At 43.4% G+C, this 13,067-nt stretch overlaps 1 protein-coding gene across 3 annotated transcripts in view; it reads left to right on the top strand.

Moving 5' to 3' along the window:
- Positions 1-13,067, top strand: part of PGAP1 (post-GPI attachment to proteins inositol deacylase 1) — a 1,346,394-nt gene that overhangs the window by 300,376 nt on the left and 1,032,951 nt on the right. For all 3 annotated transcript variants that reach the window (XM_063934105.1, XM_063934104.1, XM_063934106.1), the window contains one exon: positions 8,724-8,895. In XM_063934105.1, coding sequence (XP_063790175.1) covers positions 8,724-8,895 — 172 coding nt within the window. The remainder of the gene's footprint in view (positions 1-8,723; positions 8,896-13,067) is intronic.

Below are 13,067 nucleotides of genomic sequence, written 5' to 3'. Positions count from 1 at the left end.
ACCAAATGTACAGTAAACACAGTTAATATCTATATTCTGCTCCTGCGCATAACTATTCGCAGGACCGTGCAATCTTCTGCAAACCAACACCGGAATATTGCCCTTAAAATACCCTACAGCTGGATTCCAAACACCACCTTATAACCTTGTTCTGTCCACTCCTATCCTGTAAAGGTGAATCCCTTTGTTCTGATACCATTTAAACATGTGTAACTTGCTGGTGTGATGCAGGGAGACTATGTGTTCATTGTGCACTATTTGGATTAAATATGTAATGTGTTTTTATGGCTTTTCCATGCGACTACAAACACTACCGTAAATACTCATCCCACGCTCTAATACGCAGGACCGCGGGAGCTACCATACGCAAATTGCGAATATGTGCACGCACGGCAGAATAAGTACGCACACCGAGGCCATTTGTGTGTAGTTTGTACTTGATGTGTGTACTGCAATATTTTTCGACTTTGACAATTGCTGTACTCCAACTGAAATAGGCAGCGAAGAGGAGGTAGATTCCTGAAGGAGTGAATATATAGGTAGTCTAGGAACCAAGAAAGGGCTGTGTCTTGAAGTTACAGAAATTGTAGTGTTTGTATGAGAAGAGAAGGGTCAACAGTGTCAAAAGCAGCAGAGAGATCTAAAAGAATAAGAAGTGTGTAATGGCCTTTAGACTTCACAGTGACCAGATCATTCATTACTAATCAGTGCTATCTCTGTGGAGTGTTGGGAAAGAAAGCCTGACTGAAGTGGGTTCAATAAGTAGTGTGAGTTTAGAGTGTGTGAGGCGAGTGTTGGCAAGTCTCTCAAGTAGCTTGGAGAGGCAAGGGAGCTGAGAGATGGGATGGTAGTTTGAGAGAGATTTAGTGTCAGAATTTAGATTTTTTTTTCATAATGGGAGTAATCATGAAGCTTCTGTGCTCCAAAGGGATTTTAGGGAATGTGGCCAGAGATTTACATTTTATTACATCTGTGGAATAATTTCTGACTATTTGGATGTGGTCCTATATTTCTCCTGGCCTTTCTCCTATCTTGCTCTGTTTATAAAGTCCCTTTGTCATTTATACTTTGCTACCTGTTGCAAGATGCAGATTTGTCGCAAGAGGCACCTTGTTAAACTGTACTCACATATTTTCGCAAAAAAGGAAATGCTTTGTCACCATGTCCTTGATGCAGTGTGACTCTCTTTGTCTTTTGGGTCTTACATCCTTTTTGATTTAACACACACATGGATTAAATAACATGATACCTACTGTACATGACATGCATAATGCCTTAAACTCAGATTTGGCTCCTTGCTTGGGTATTCTTACAAAAGTTAGTCTATTCACCCACATTTACTACTATGAATGCGATTTTCGCATTTGTGATCCCCAGCTAACATTATTCAATTCTACTGATATTCTCATAGCTGGTCACTGTGGCGTCGATCACACCTTTCCCCTATTTTGTCACTCTTTTTTTCTTCCTTTCGAATCCCTTTACTTTCATCTTTAAGCTTTTATTAGATGTTTTGTAAATTCTCATAATCTGTATGGTTGTTTGATTCTATGCTGGTGTATTAAAGTTCTGTATCTGTTAAATAGACAAAAATAATAATAAGAAAATAAAGCAAGGACAAGATTATACCTTTTTTCAATGTTCCTAAATTTTACTAGATTGATGTCACAAGTTTTGTATTTGATATGTACGGGTATAACAACTTTAATAAACAATGACTAATTCGTCTTTGATTTGCAGAATGTGTGTATATATATTTCTCTTGCATCCATAGGAGATACTGGGATGGTGATCTGTACATTTTTAAACTGAGTGTGTGTTCTGGCTCCTCCCCTCTATGCCCCCTCCCATCAGACCAGGTTTAGAAAAAGTGCCCTCAGAGCCGGTCACACTCTGAAGGGCTCCAGAGTTTTTATTTCATTTTTATTTATTTCTTCGTTTCTATCTACATGACAGATAGCCTGGAGGGGGGGATCCGTTCTCACCTAGATGAGAAGTTGGTGCCCATTCCACAGGTACCGGAACATCATTCCTATAAAAAAATATAAAAAAAAAAAAAAAAAATATATATATATATATATATATATATATAGTCCGAGCCTCTGTATTAACAGGTTCTAGGGGATATACTGCCTTCTTTACTAGCTTTAGCTCTCTCATTTCATACACTTCAATTGTTGTGTCTGACTGAGGTATCTTTGTGTGTCTATCTTTGAGAATGACAGGCAAAGGTACTGCATCCAAGGGCTCACAGGCGCTGTTCACTTGCAAGGGTTGTGGTAGCAAGTTTACACAGTCATCTGCAGCAATTTCACTATATTGTGAGCAGTGTCTATGATTCTGCATCCCAGTATGCCACTAAGGCACAAGATCCTACTCCGAACTGGATGTCGAATCTTACTGGAGTGATGTCGGATCTCTCTTCAGAACTGGCTGCTGCCTGAAAAGATAGGCTCTACACACTCAACCAATACAGGTACCTGAACCAGTTTGGGCACAAGCTCTTAAAAAGTCCATGGACAGTATTGCTTCAGCCATAGGGCAGGCAAAACAGGGACCTTCTCACCAACCTCCAGTAGTATCAAAAAAGCGCCTTCTCTCAGCGGTATTACAGTCTGATGCATCAGATGATGATATTCCTCCGCTGGAGGAAGGCAAATTTGAAGTGGGTGAGGAAGAGGTCCAGATTGAGAACGTTACTAACCCTTCCTTGGGCGTAGAGGCCCTCATTTTAGCTGTAAAATAAATTTTACAGATTTCTGATAAGGAGGAAACACCAGTGCAGCCCTGCTTTTTCACTAAACTTCCAAAGATCGCAGCCGTTGACACCACCATGGACTCATCAAGGACTGGGTCAATTTGGCCCGGGCACAAATTGGCCTATAGACAGGAAGTAGACGGTTGGCCCAGTGGTGCAGTCACAACAACCTTGAGCTCAAACCCCTCAAAACTGTCGAGATGATAGTGGACTTCAGGAAGAAGTCAGCTAGTGCACTTCCGCTAACTATTGCTGACAGTGTGGTATCGCTAGTGGAGTCCTTCAAGTTCCTAGGGACCAAAATCTCCTGGGACCTTAAATGGGGGTCCAACACTGACACCATTGTCGGGAAAGTGTAGCAGAGGTTGTTTTTCCTCAGGCAACTAAGTACGTTCAACATTGCATAGAAGCTTATGCTTCTCTTCTACTCCGCGATTGTGGAGTCGGTACTGTGCTCCTTGATACTGGTATGGTACGGCACCGCCAGCGCAAGGGACAAATACAGGCTCCAAAAGGTTGTCAGAACCGCAGAGAAGATCATCGTGTCCGACCTTCCCGCACTCCAGGACCTGTGCCTTTCCAGAGCTAAAAAGCGGGCAACGAAGATATTAAAGGATCAGCTACACCCGGCCATAGCATGTTTAACTTGCTTCATTTAGGCAGGCGTTACCAAGCCGTCCCAGCCGGGTCCCCTAGAAGCCTCAAAAGTTTCTTTCCCCAAGTGGTCCGCCTGTTGAACTCCTGAACATTGACTGACTAGATGTACATGTAACTTACTTGTGTCCCTACGGTATACCTATCCCTATGACTTTGCTCCCCCTCCCCGCCACACCTGCTTATCTGTTACCTACTTGGCTGTTGTATAGCAACCTGAACACAAATGCCTAGTATACGCAAGTATATCTGGCCAATAAAGCTAATTCTTCTCTCTATTCTCTCTTCTCTACTTGTCCTTTGTCACTGGAATTAGATAGTCATTTCCAGGAAGCATGGTTGCACCCAGACAAGACATTTAAAATTCCTAAATGAATTTTCACCTCTTTTCCATTTCCTCCTGATAGTAGGAAACTCTGGGAAAATCTACCTCCTGTGGACATTTCGGTATCTCGTTTATCGAAGAAGATCATACTTCTTGTCCCTGGGGCTAACTCACTTATGGAAACTTCTGATATGAAAATAGAGAATACTCTAAAATCATTATATACAGCAGTGGGAGTAGCCTTCCGGCTTGATAGTGGATGCTGGGTTAACAAATCCATAGAGACATGGGCTTTAAATGTAGCAACAAGAATCCAAGAGGATAAGTCCCAGGAGGAACTGATCACTCTAGCGCAACACATACAGGAGTCGGATGCCTATTGCTGTGAGGCCTCCAAAGAATGAGGACTGCTTAATCTAGGATTTCCGCTATGACGATCTCAGCGCGTAGTCAGTGGATGGTGAACACAGAGTCCAAACGATGTGTTGAGGGACTTCCTTACACAGCACAGGCCTTGTTTGATGAGGAACTTATATCACAGGCTACGGCTGGTAAGTCCACCTACCTTCCTTCAGCGGCTCCACCTCCAAGACGTTCTTATTTGGGACCGTCTTTTCATTCCTTTCGACCCACAAAATTTATGGGAAGACCCAGAGGTGCCTGTAATGTTGCCAGAGGCACCAGAAGTCATTTAATGCCAGGTAGCTGCCACAGCACAGTAGGATCCAAAGCCCACTCCTAACACTGCAGCATGACACACTTCCTCTCACTTGTGGGAGCCCAGTGTGAGAGCACGTATTCAAAATGACAGCAAGATCTGAGAAAACTCGTTTAGAGACGCATGGGTCAGATCTAATCGCCAACAGTTACAAAATATTTGAGTTCCTTCCACCTCACAGGTTTTTCACCTCCAGTTTATCAGCTTTTCCAGAAAAGAAGGTAACTCTGCAGAAAGCCATTCAGAGACTTCTAGAAGCAAGGGTGATTGTGCCAGTTCCAACACCAAAGAACGAAGGGCTTCTACTCAAATTTGTTTGTTGTTTTTACGAAACCGGACTGTTCGGCCAGACCTATACTGAATCTGAAATCTCTGAATCCATACCTTCGGGTTTTTATATTCAAAATGGAATCCCTGAGAGCGGTTATTGCGGGCTTGGAGGAAAGGGAGTTTTTGGTATCCTTGTATATCAATGATGCTTACCACCATATCCCGATATGGCCTCTACACCAGGTTTTCTTCTGTTTTGCTGTCAGGGAAGCCCACTATCAATTTCAGGCCTTACCCTTTGGTCTTTCGTCAGCCCCAAGGGTCTTCACAAAAATCATGGCAAAGATGATCCTACAACTCAGGATGCAGGGTGTGAACATTGTGCCTTATCTAGACAATTTGCTTATAAAGGCCCCATCCAGGGAACAGCTGCTTCAAAGCATCACGCTCACAAAGCATCATGGGTGTATTCTGAACTTACAGAAATCCCATTTGGAACCCACTCAGAAACTACAGTTTCTGGGCATGATTCTCAACACTTTTTCAAAGCGTGTTTTTCTACTGCTGAACAAGGCAAAAACAGTTCAAACCTTGGTTCATCTTGTTCTTCAGCCGCATCAGGTTTCAGTCCATCTGTTGCCGCTAAGGACAATGGAATGCGGATGACGATTTCCGGTCGCGGCAACTTGGATAGCGGCCAGGAACGTCTTCCGACGCGTCAAGTATGACCATTTCCGGTTGGAGGTCCAGAAACAACGAGGACGGCAAGAATTATTGAACAGACATTTGTGGAGGACCTTGAAGCTTGATTGTGGACAATTATAGTCCTAGTGAAAGCATGGTCTCAAACTCGTGCAGAGTGAGGATGTTTGGCTGTAGTGGAGGCCTCTGCAAACCTGGTTTGCAGAGGCCACCACTACAGCCAAACATCCTCACTCTGGAATACGCCTAGAAGTCCTTATGCTGAAGGGGAACTTGTGATGTCCAACAGACGAGTATGAGACCATGCTTTCACTAGGACTATAATTGTCCACAATCAAGCTTCAAGGTCCTCCATTTACTTCGTATGGACTATACTTCTCTACAAGTGTTTTATACACCCCTTGGACTGTGGCACACTTCTTTCCAAAAGGATCTATACAGGAGACTGTGATTGGCCTCTAATAGTGGTAATATACACAACCAAATGCTGTGCTGTGTTTGCCCTATTTTATTCATTATACCTATTTTAATATATTTTATATATGTGGTTGCAACCAAAAATTTATTCTGTTTAATAAAAACGTTATATTATATATATATATCTAGTGTTTAGCGCTGTATATCCTCTTCCTATTAGCATTTTTCAGGGATTGACTATCCCTGCAAACAGCTGCTTTGGGTCAAACAACACATTTTGAGGCGCCGGGTTTATTACCTTGGTAATTTTTTCTTGCATTTGTGGGAGGGATGCATTAGAGGGGACTATTGTGTTTCCCATAACGTAGATGATCCATGTCTGGAAATAGGTTTATCTAACCATCAATAGATGGGGGTATAAATATTGGAATAGGACACAATCCTCCTTATGCCTTGAAAAAAAACACTAGTTGGTGTTGAAACGCTTTGGGAAGGAGGTTTTTTTTTGTCAGAGGGAACGGTAGAGGACCACCACTCTGATAGCTGGTTCCGGTGACGCCTGGTTTTCTATCTAAGATCTTGCTGTATTTGTCTACTTGCACTGTAGACCATTCTGAATGGTGAGAAACAATCTCAAACCCCTCTGTATTTGTTTTATTTATTCTGTGGTGTTAAATAAACGGTGTTATACTATGTAAAGATTTCCGTTTTCTCCACATATACAACTTCACTGAGAAAGAGGACGTCCCATAGCAGGAGTCTCAAAGGTTGATATCCATATTGTGGTGTGCCCGCTTCCTGAGATATGCTCACTGTCTACCTTTAACAGTAGACCAAGAATTGTGGTACGAGGCCCACTTGTCATATTTTGAACTAATGCTTTGTAACATTTGAACATACTACACTACAGTATTTGTTTTTGTTTTGTGTTTTATTTCTATTTTCATTTTTGAGTCCGTGGACCCATTTGGTGATTTGTGAATGGTTTGAGTCTTTTTCAATTGTAAGATGGCACTTTTTTTCCATTTTGGTTCAAGGAGCTGCCTCTGGTGCACTTTATTTTATCTACTTTTCACACATATTCCCATCTGTGCATACGTTTGCTGGCAAAAGATGGTCGCCTCCTTCGAGGCCATTCAGTTAGGCAGGCTTAATTTCCCGACGTTTCAGCTGGATCTACTCGCCAAATGGCCAGGATCACACCTGCACATGCATCAGGTAGTCCGCCTATCTCTTCTCTTGTGTAACACACTCCGCACCTGGTGCAGGGACGCTCATTCACAATATCCAACTGGGTAATTCTAACCATGGATGCGAGTTTCTGGGGTTGGGGAGCAGTTACCCAGGGTTCCCAGTTCCAGAGTAGACAACTGGGAGGCAGATTTCTTGAGCAGACAGGATCTTCCTCTTGTATTGCAGCAAGTAGTCTCCCGCTGGGGTTGCCTACAGATTGACTTGATGGCATCTCGCAACAAGAAGTTCCACTGTTACTGCTCTAAAACAAGAGACCCGGAGGCAGTGGCGGTGGACACCCTCACAACTCCCTGGAATTATCGGAATGTTTATCTGTTCCCCTCATTCCCACTGCTTCCACGGATTTTGAAATGTGAGAGCAGGAAATCTTCATTGCCCCAGATTGGCCTCTCGGGGCATGGTACGCCGATCTCCTCTCCCTTTTGGTCGACAATCCATGACCTCTACCGCTGCAAGATGATCTGCTCCAGCAGGGTCCTGTTACGTTTCCTACAAGCAGGTGTAGATGTCGGTCTCTAACTGGGTTCTCTCAAAGTTCAGGTCTCAGCTTTGTCCGTGTTCTTTCAGAGGCGTTTGGCGTCTCTCCTGAATGTTCAGACGTTCTTCACGGGTGTGCTGCGTCTTCAGCCTCCATTTGTACCGCCAACGGCACCATGGGATCTCAGTGTGGTTTTGTATTTTCTACAGTCCTCATTGTTTGAACCGTTGAAGACTTCTGACATGGAAGACATTAACTCTTTTGGCTTTGGCTTTAGAGCACATAGTCTCCGAACTAATGGACCCGTCCTGCAAGGCCCCTTATTTCATTTTCTATGCGGATAGAGCAGAGCTTCGTTCACGACAGCAGTTTTTACCTAAGGACTTTTTGTCCTTTCATATTAACCAGTCATTAGTGGTCCTTGCCATTACAGATAACTTAGCTATGCCAAGATCTCTTGATGTGGTGTGAGCACTCCGTATCTACGTTAAGAGAACGGCTGACATAAAGATATCGGACTCCCTCTTTGATCTATATGGGGTTTGCTGGCCAGCTTCAATGCAGACCATTTCTATGCTACCTCCTCATTAATACGCTGTTTTCTGTTATGGCTCATTCCACTCGCTCGGTGGGGGCATGAAGGGGAGGAACCAGCACACACACTCAGTTTAAAAATTTAAAGTGCATTGGCTCCGGAACCCGTCTATACCATACTGTAGAACACCATCCCGGTATCCCCTATGGACTCCGAGGAAAGGATTTAGCATTGAGTACCAAAACCCCATTCTTTTTTAACAGTGAAATAATACAATATATACTACAGAAACATTTTGTTAAATGTGTGCAAACACATTATTTCTCGCACAAAAGCATACAGTTGTGATAGCAATAACTAAACACATATATTCATGTAAGTCTTCACAGTAAAAATGAAAGCAAACATACCTACTGTACTTATTTATAATTGCAGAGAAGTTGATTAATAAAAGGAAACTATACATGTACATGCAATACACATTCATCTAGTTGTCCTTACTAAAATAAAAAGAGAAAACATCATGCATACTTAACTATAACACAAATATGATGTAAATTAAGACTGTATCCTTACGCACTGACCATTAAAATATATTTCCATTTTCTTTAGAATCAAGAATTCCCCCCCCAAAGTGTTGTAATCCTTGGACATTCAATGGCTGGCCTGGTTGCAAGAGCTTTGCTTACGCTAAAGAATTTTAAGCCTCAACTGATAAACCTCATTATAACACAAGCTACACCTCATATTATGCCTGTGTTGCCGGTAGATTATTATCTCACTGGTAAGTTTTATTTTATAATCAAAGCATTTTCTATATTTGGATGGGAGTGAAGGTTCTGGCAATGTTTGTCCACCATGTCATGCTTTGTAATGGGGTGTATATAGCATATGATGGATTAAGGAAATTCTCTTGATAAGGAGGTTGGTGTATGTAGATGATAAAACATAAAAATTTTTGAAATATGTACCATCATTACTATGTCTACCTTTGAAAAAGAATGCTTTAAATATTTGAACTAATAATACTGTGGTTTCAATTTTAAAACAAAACTGGGGATATGCAGTAATTCCCACTGATTGAATGTAGCAAGTCAGCAAATGAACACACATCCCCATGACTGAACAATTTGACCTATTTTAATAAAATTAAATAAGACACTAGTTATGATTGGCTGAGAAGTGTGCAGCCCATTTTAATGCATTAAACCTTAAAATGTTAATTAATTGGCTCATTCATCATATATAGAGTTAACGTTCCCCTTTTGTTTTTTTAAAAAAAAGCACATTTGAAAAAAAAAATGCTCCGAGTATGTGCACATGAACATTTTTTTTTTTTTAATACACATCAATGCCCATATTCCTTTATTATTTATTTGACTAATCAGTCAGCGTTTCTGATGCAAACTGAAGAACTTAAAGTTGATTGCTGGTTGAAACGCAACATGCTTGGATGGTGCCTTTTTTTATGACTTACATAATTGTAAAGTGCCGTGCAAAGATATATATTAAAAATATAAAACATGAACATTCACCATTGAATATAAAAAGTTTCATAGTCAATGAACCTTGCAATTACACATCTGGCATATAAAGAAATAACCTTTTTTCTTACGTCCTAGAGGATGCTGGGGACTCCAAAAGGACCATGCGGTATAGACGGGATCCGCAGGAGCTTGGGCACACTAAAAAGACTTAATCTGGGTGTGAACTGGCTCCTCCCTCTATGCCCCTCCTCCAGACGTCAGTTAGACTTTGTGCCCAGGAGTGATTGGACACACACTAGGGGAGCTCTACTGAGTTTCTCTAGAAAAGACTTTATGTTAGGTGTTTTATTTTCAGGGAGACCTGCTGGCTACAGGCTCCCTGCAGCGTGGGAGTGAGGGGAGAGAAGCAGACCTACTTCTTCTTAGTTAAGGTCTCTGCTTCTCGGCTACTGGACACCATTAGCTCCAGAGGGTTCGATCACTTGGTGCGCCTAGCTGCTTGTTCCCGGAGCCACGCCGTCGCCCCCTCACAGAAGCCAGAAGACAGAAGTCGGGTGAGTATGAGAAGATCACAAGACTTCAGGACAGCAGAAGACTTCAGTAAAGGTACAGCGCAGCGGTAACGCTGTGCTCCATGCTCCCACACACATCACCAACGGTTTTCACTGGGTGCAGGGCGCTGGGGGGGCGCCCTGCGCAGCATGTTACTGGAGTTTGTTGGGCGGCTTAAAGATTTTTGGTGCCTCTGCACCGTTTACAGACCCCCGCCGGCATCTTTTTTCAGATTTAAAATTGGTGGGCCGAAGCGCGCCGGGAAGGGGGCGGAGGTTCGTCCCGCAGCTCACGGGCGCCATTTTCCCTACAACACGCGGCTGAGGGATAGACGCTGACGGGACCTCCACGCTTCTCTCCGAAGTAACGGGGGGCATTTTCAGAGGGGGGCCGCAGTGTGGTGCTTAATATTAACATAAGGCAGCACTGAGTACATATATCGTTTCTTGCGATATATGGGCGCTGGGGTGTGAGCTGGCATACTCCCTCTGTGTCCTCTATCAGGGCTTTATTGTGGGCCTGTCACCTTGCTGGGACGTTCTGTGTGTTGTGGTGTGTCGGTACTACGTGTCGGCATGTCTGAGGCTATAGGTTATTCACCGGAGGAGGTTATTGGGGGAGCGGATGCGGGGCTAGAGTTAGGACTGTCGACGCAGCCGACACCTGATTTGCTAGCATTGCTCAGTACGATAAATTCAAATGTAGCTTCCTTATCAAAGAGGTTAGATAAGTCTGAGTCACAGACGCAGGTGTGGAAAAAGTCCATGGAAGAGGCTTTGTCTCAGGTACAGACTCCATCCGGGTCGCAAAAGAGGCCATTTACTCAAGTGGTAGATACTGATACCGACACGGACTCTGATTCCGAGGTCGATTTCACTGAGGCAGCTTTACATCCACAGTTAGTTAAAGAGTATTCAGTACATGATCGTGGCTATAAAAGATGTTTTACACATTTCTGATGAACCTGTGGTACAGGAAACAAGGATTTTCTTGTTCAAGGGAAAAAAACCTGAGGTGAAGTTTCCCCCCTCTCATGAAATGAATACTCTTCGTGAAAAGGCTTGGGAGTCGCCGGATAAGAAATGGCAGATTCCCAAGAGTATTTACATGGCGTATCCTTTCCCCTCTGATGACAGGGAAAAATGGGAGGCATCTCCAAATATTTACAAAGCTCTATCTCGTTTGTCTAAGAAATTGGCACTTCCGTCTCCTGACACGGCAGCTCTCTAAGATCCGGCGGATCGCAAACTGGAGACGTCTCTGAAGTCCATTTTCGCTAATTCGGGTGCATTGCTCAGACCCGCTGTGGCGTCGGTATGGGTGAGTAGTGCTATTGCTAAATGGGCTGAGAATTTAACTAATGATATGGATACTCTTGATAAAGATAATGTCCTTTTAACTCTCGGTTATATTAAGGATGCTGCAGATTACATAAAGGATACGGCGAGGGACGTCTGTCTCTTGGGTTCAAGAACCAATGCCATGTCGATTTCTCTGGCTGGGTCCACAGGATTATCCTCGGGAGCTTCTTGTTGAGACGAGACGCCATCATGTCGATCAACGGAATTCCCCAGCGTCTTGTCACCTCTGCAAATACCTCTTGGCCCACTCTCCCGGATGGAGATCGTGTCTGCTGAGGAAATCTGCTTGAGGAAAGCAAGAGAAAGACAAAATACCCTTGTGTGGAAGCACTCTTTGTAAATTATGATTATTAAATGATGAAGAGGAGGACCATTTGAAGTCCTTCCTCTTGATGGATTGATTAAAACTTAACTTTTATTAATTGGCTATGAATTCACTGTGGGGTGAACAAAATATAGAATATTAAAAATTATAAATGTAAGAATCTAGATTGCCATTGTAACAAATATGGTTCTAGATATAACAGGTGAAAATATTGTTGTTATAATTATATATGTATAGGAATCATAATGTGTGCACGTCACAGAAAGGATCGAAGTATGGAGTAAGCTCTGAAGAAAATAGTACAAGAATTTCCTGAAAGAAAATGGCCCACAGCACCTAGTATTCCCAGTTGTCCACTCCCGGTAGGAAGACTGCTGACAGGGCGCACACGTGTTGTTCTGCCCAGCGAAGGATTCTTGTGGACTCCGTCCTTGCTGCTCTGCTCCTCGTTCCGCCTTGATGGTTTATATGCGCCACTGCTGTTATGTTGTCTGACTGCACCAGGACAGGTCGACCCTGAAGAAGGCTTCTTGCTTGCAGCAGGCCGTTGTAAATGGCTCTTAACTCGAGAACATTTATGTGGAGACAGGCTTCCTGAAGCGACCATTTCCCCTGGAAGTTTCTTCCTTGGGTGATTGCGCCCCAGCCCCGGAGACTTGCATCTGTTGTTAGAAATACCCAATCCTGGATACCGAATCGGCGTCCCCCTAGGAGGTGATGACCTTGTAGCCACCACAGGAGAGAAATTCTGGCTCTGGGAGATAAACTTATCTTCCAGTGAATGTGCAGGTGAGACCCGGACCATTTGCTCAGCAAGTCCCACTGAGACACCCGGGCGTGAAACCTGCCGAATGGGATAGCTTCGTACGCCGCAACCATCTGCCCCAGAACCCGAGTACATTGATGGATCGACACACTCGTCGGCCTCAGAAGTTCCCTGACCATCGTCTGCAGTTCCAATAACTTTTCTTCTGTAAGAAATACCTTCTGTAATTCCGTGTCCTGAATCATGCCCAGAAAAGGAAGCCGAGTTGTCGGAATCAACTGGGATTTTAGAAAATTGAGCACCCAACCGTGCTGTAGCAGAACAGACAGTGACAAGTCTACACTTCTCAGCAACCGTTCCTTGGACCTCGCCTTTATCAGGAGATCGTCCAAGTACGGGATAATTGTAACCCCTTGTTTGTGAAGGAGAACCATCATTTCCGCCATGACTTTGGTGAAAATCCTC

The sequence above is a fragment of the Pseudophryne corroboree genome, chromosome 7 (assembly GCF_028390025.1).
Source record: "Pseudophryne corroboree isolate aPseCor3 chromosome 7, aPseCor3.hap2, whole genome shotgun sequence".
NCBI classification, from domain to species: domain Eukaryota; kingdom Metazoa; phylum Chordata; class Amphibia; order Anura; family Myobatrachidae; genus Pseudophryne; species Pseudophryne corroboree.
The sequence above is the reverse complement of the archived record's forward strand: the minus strand, read 5'-3'. Positions and strand labels throughout refer to the sequence as shown.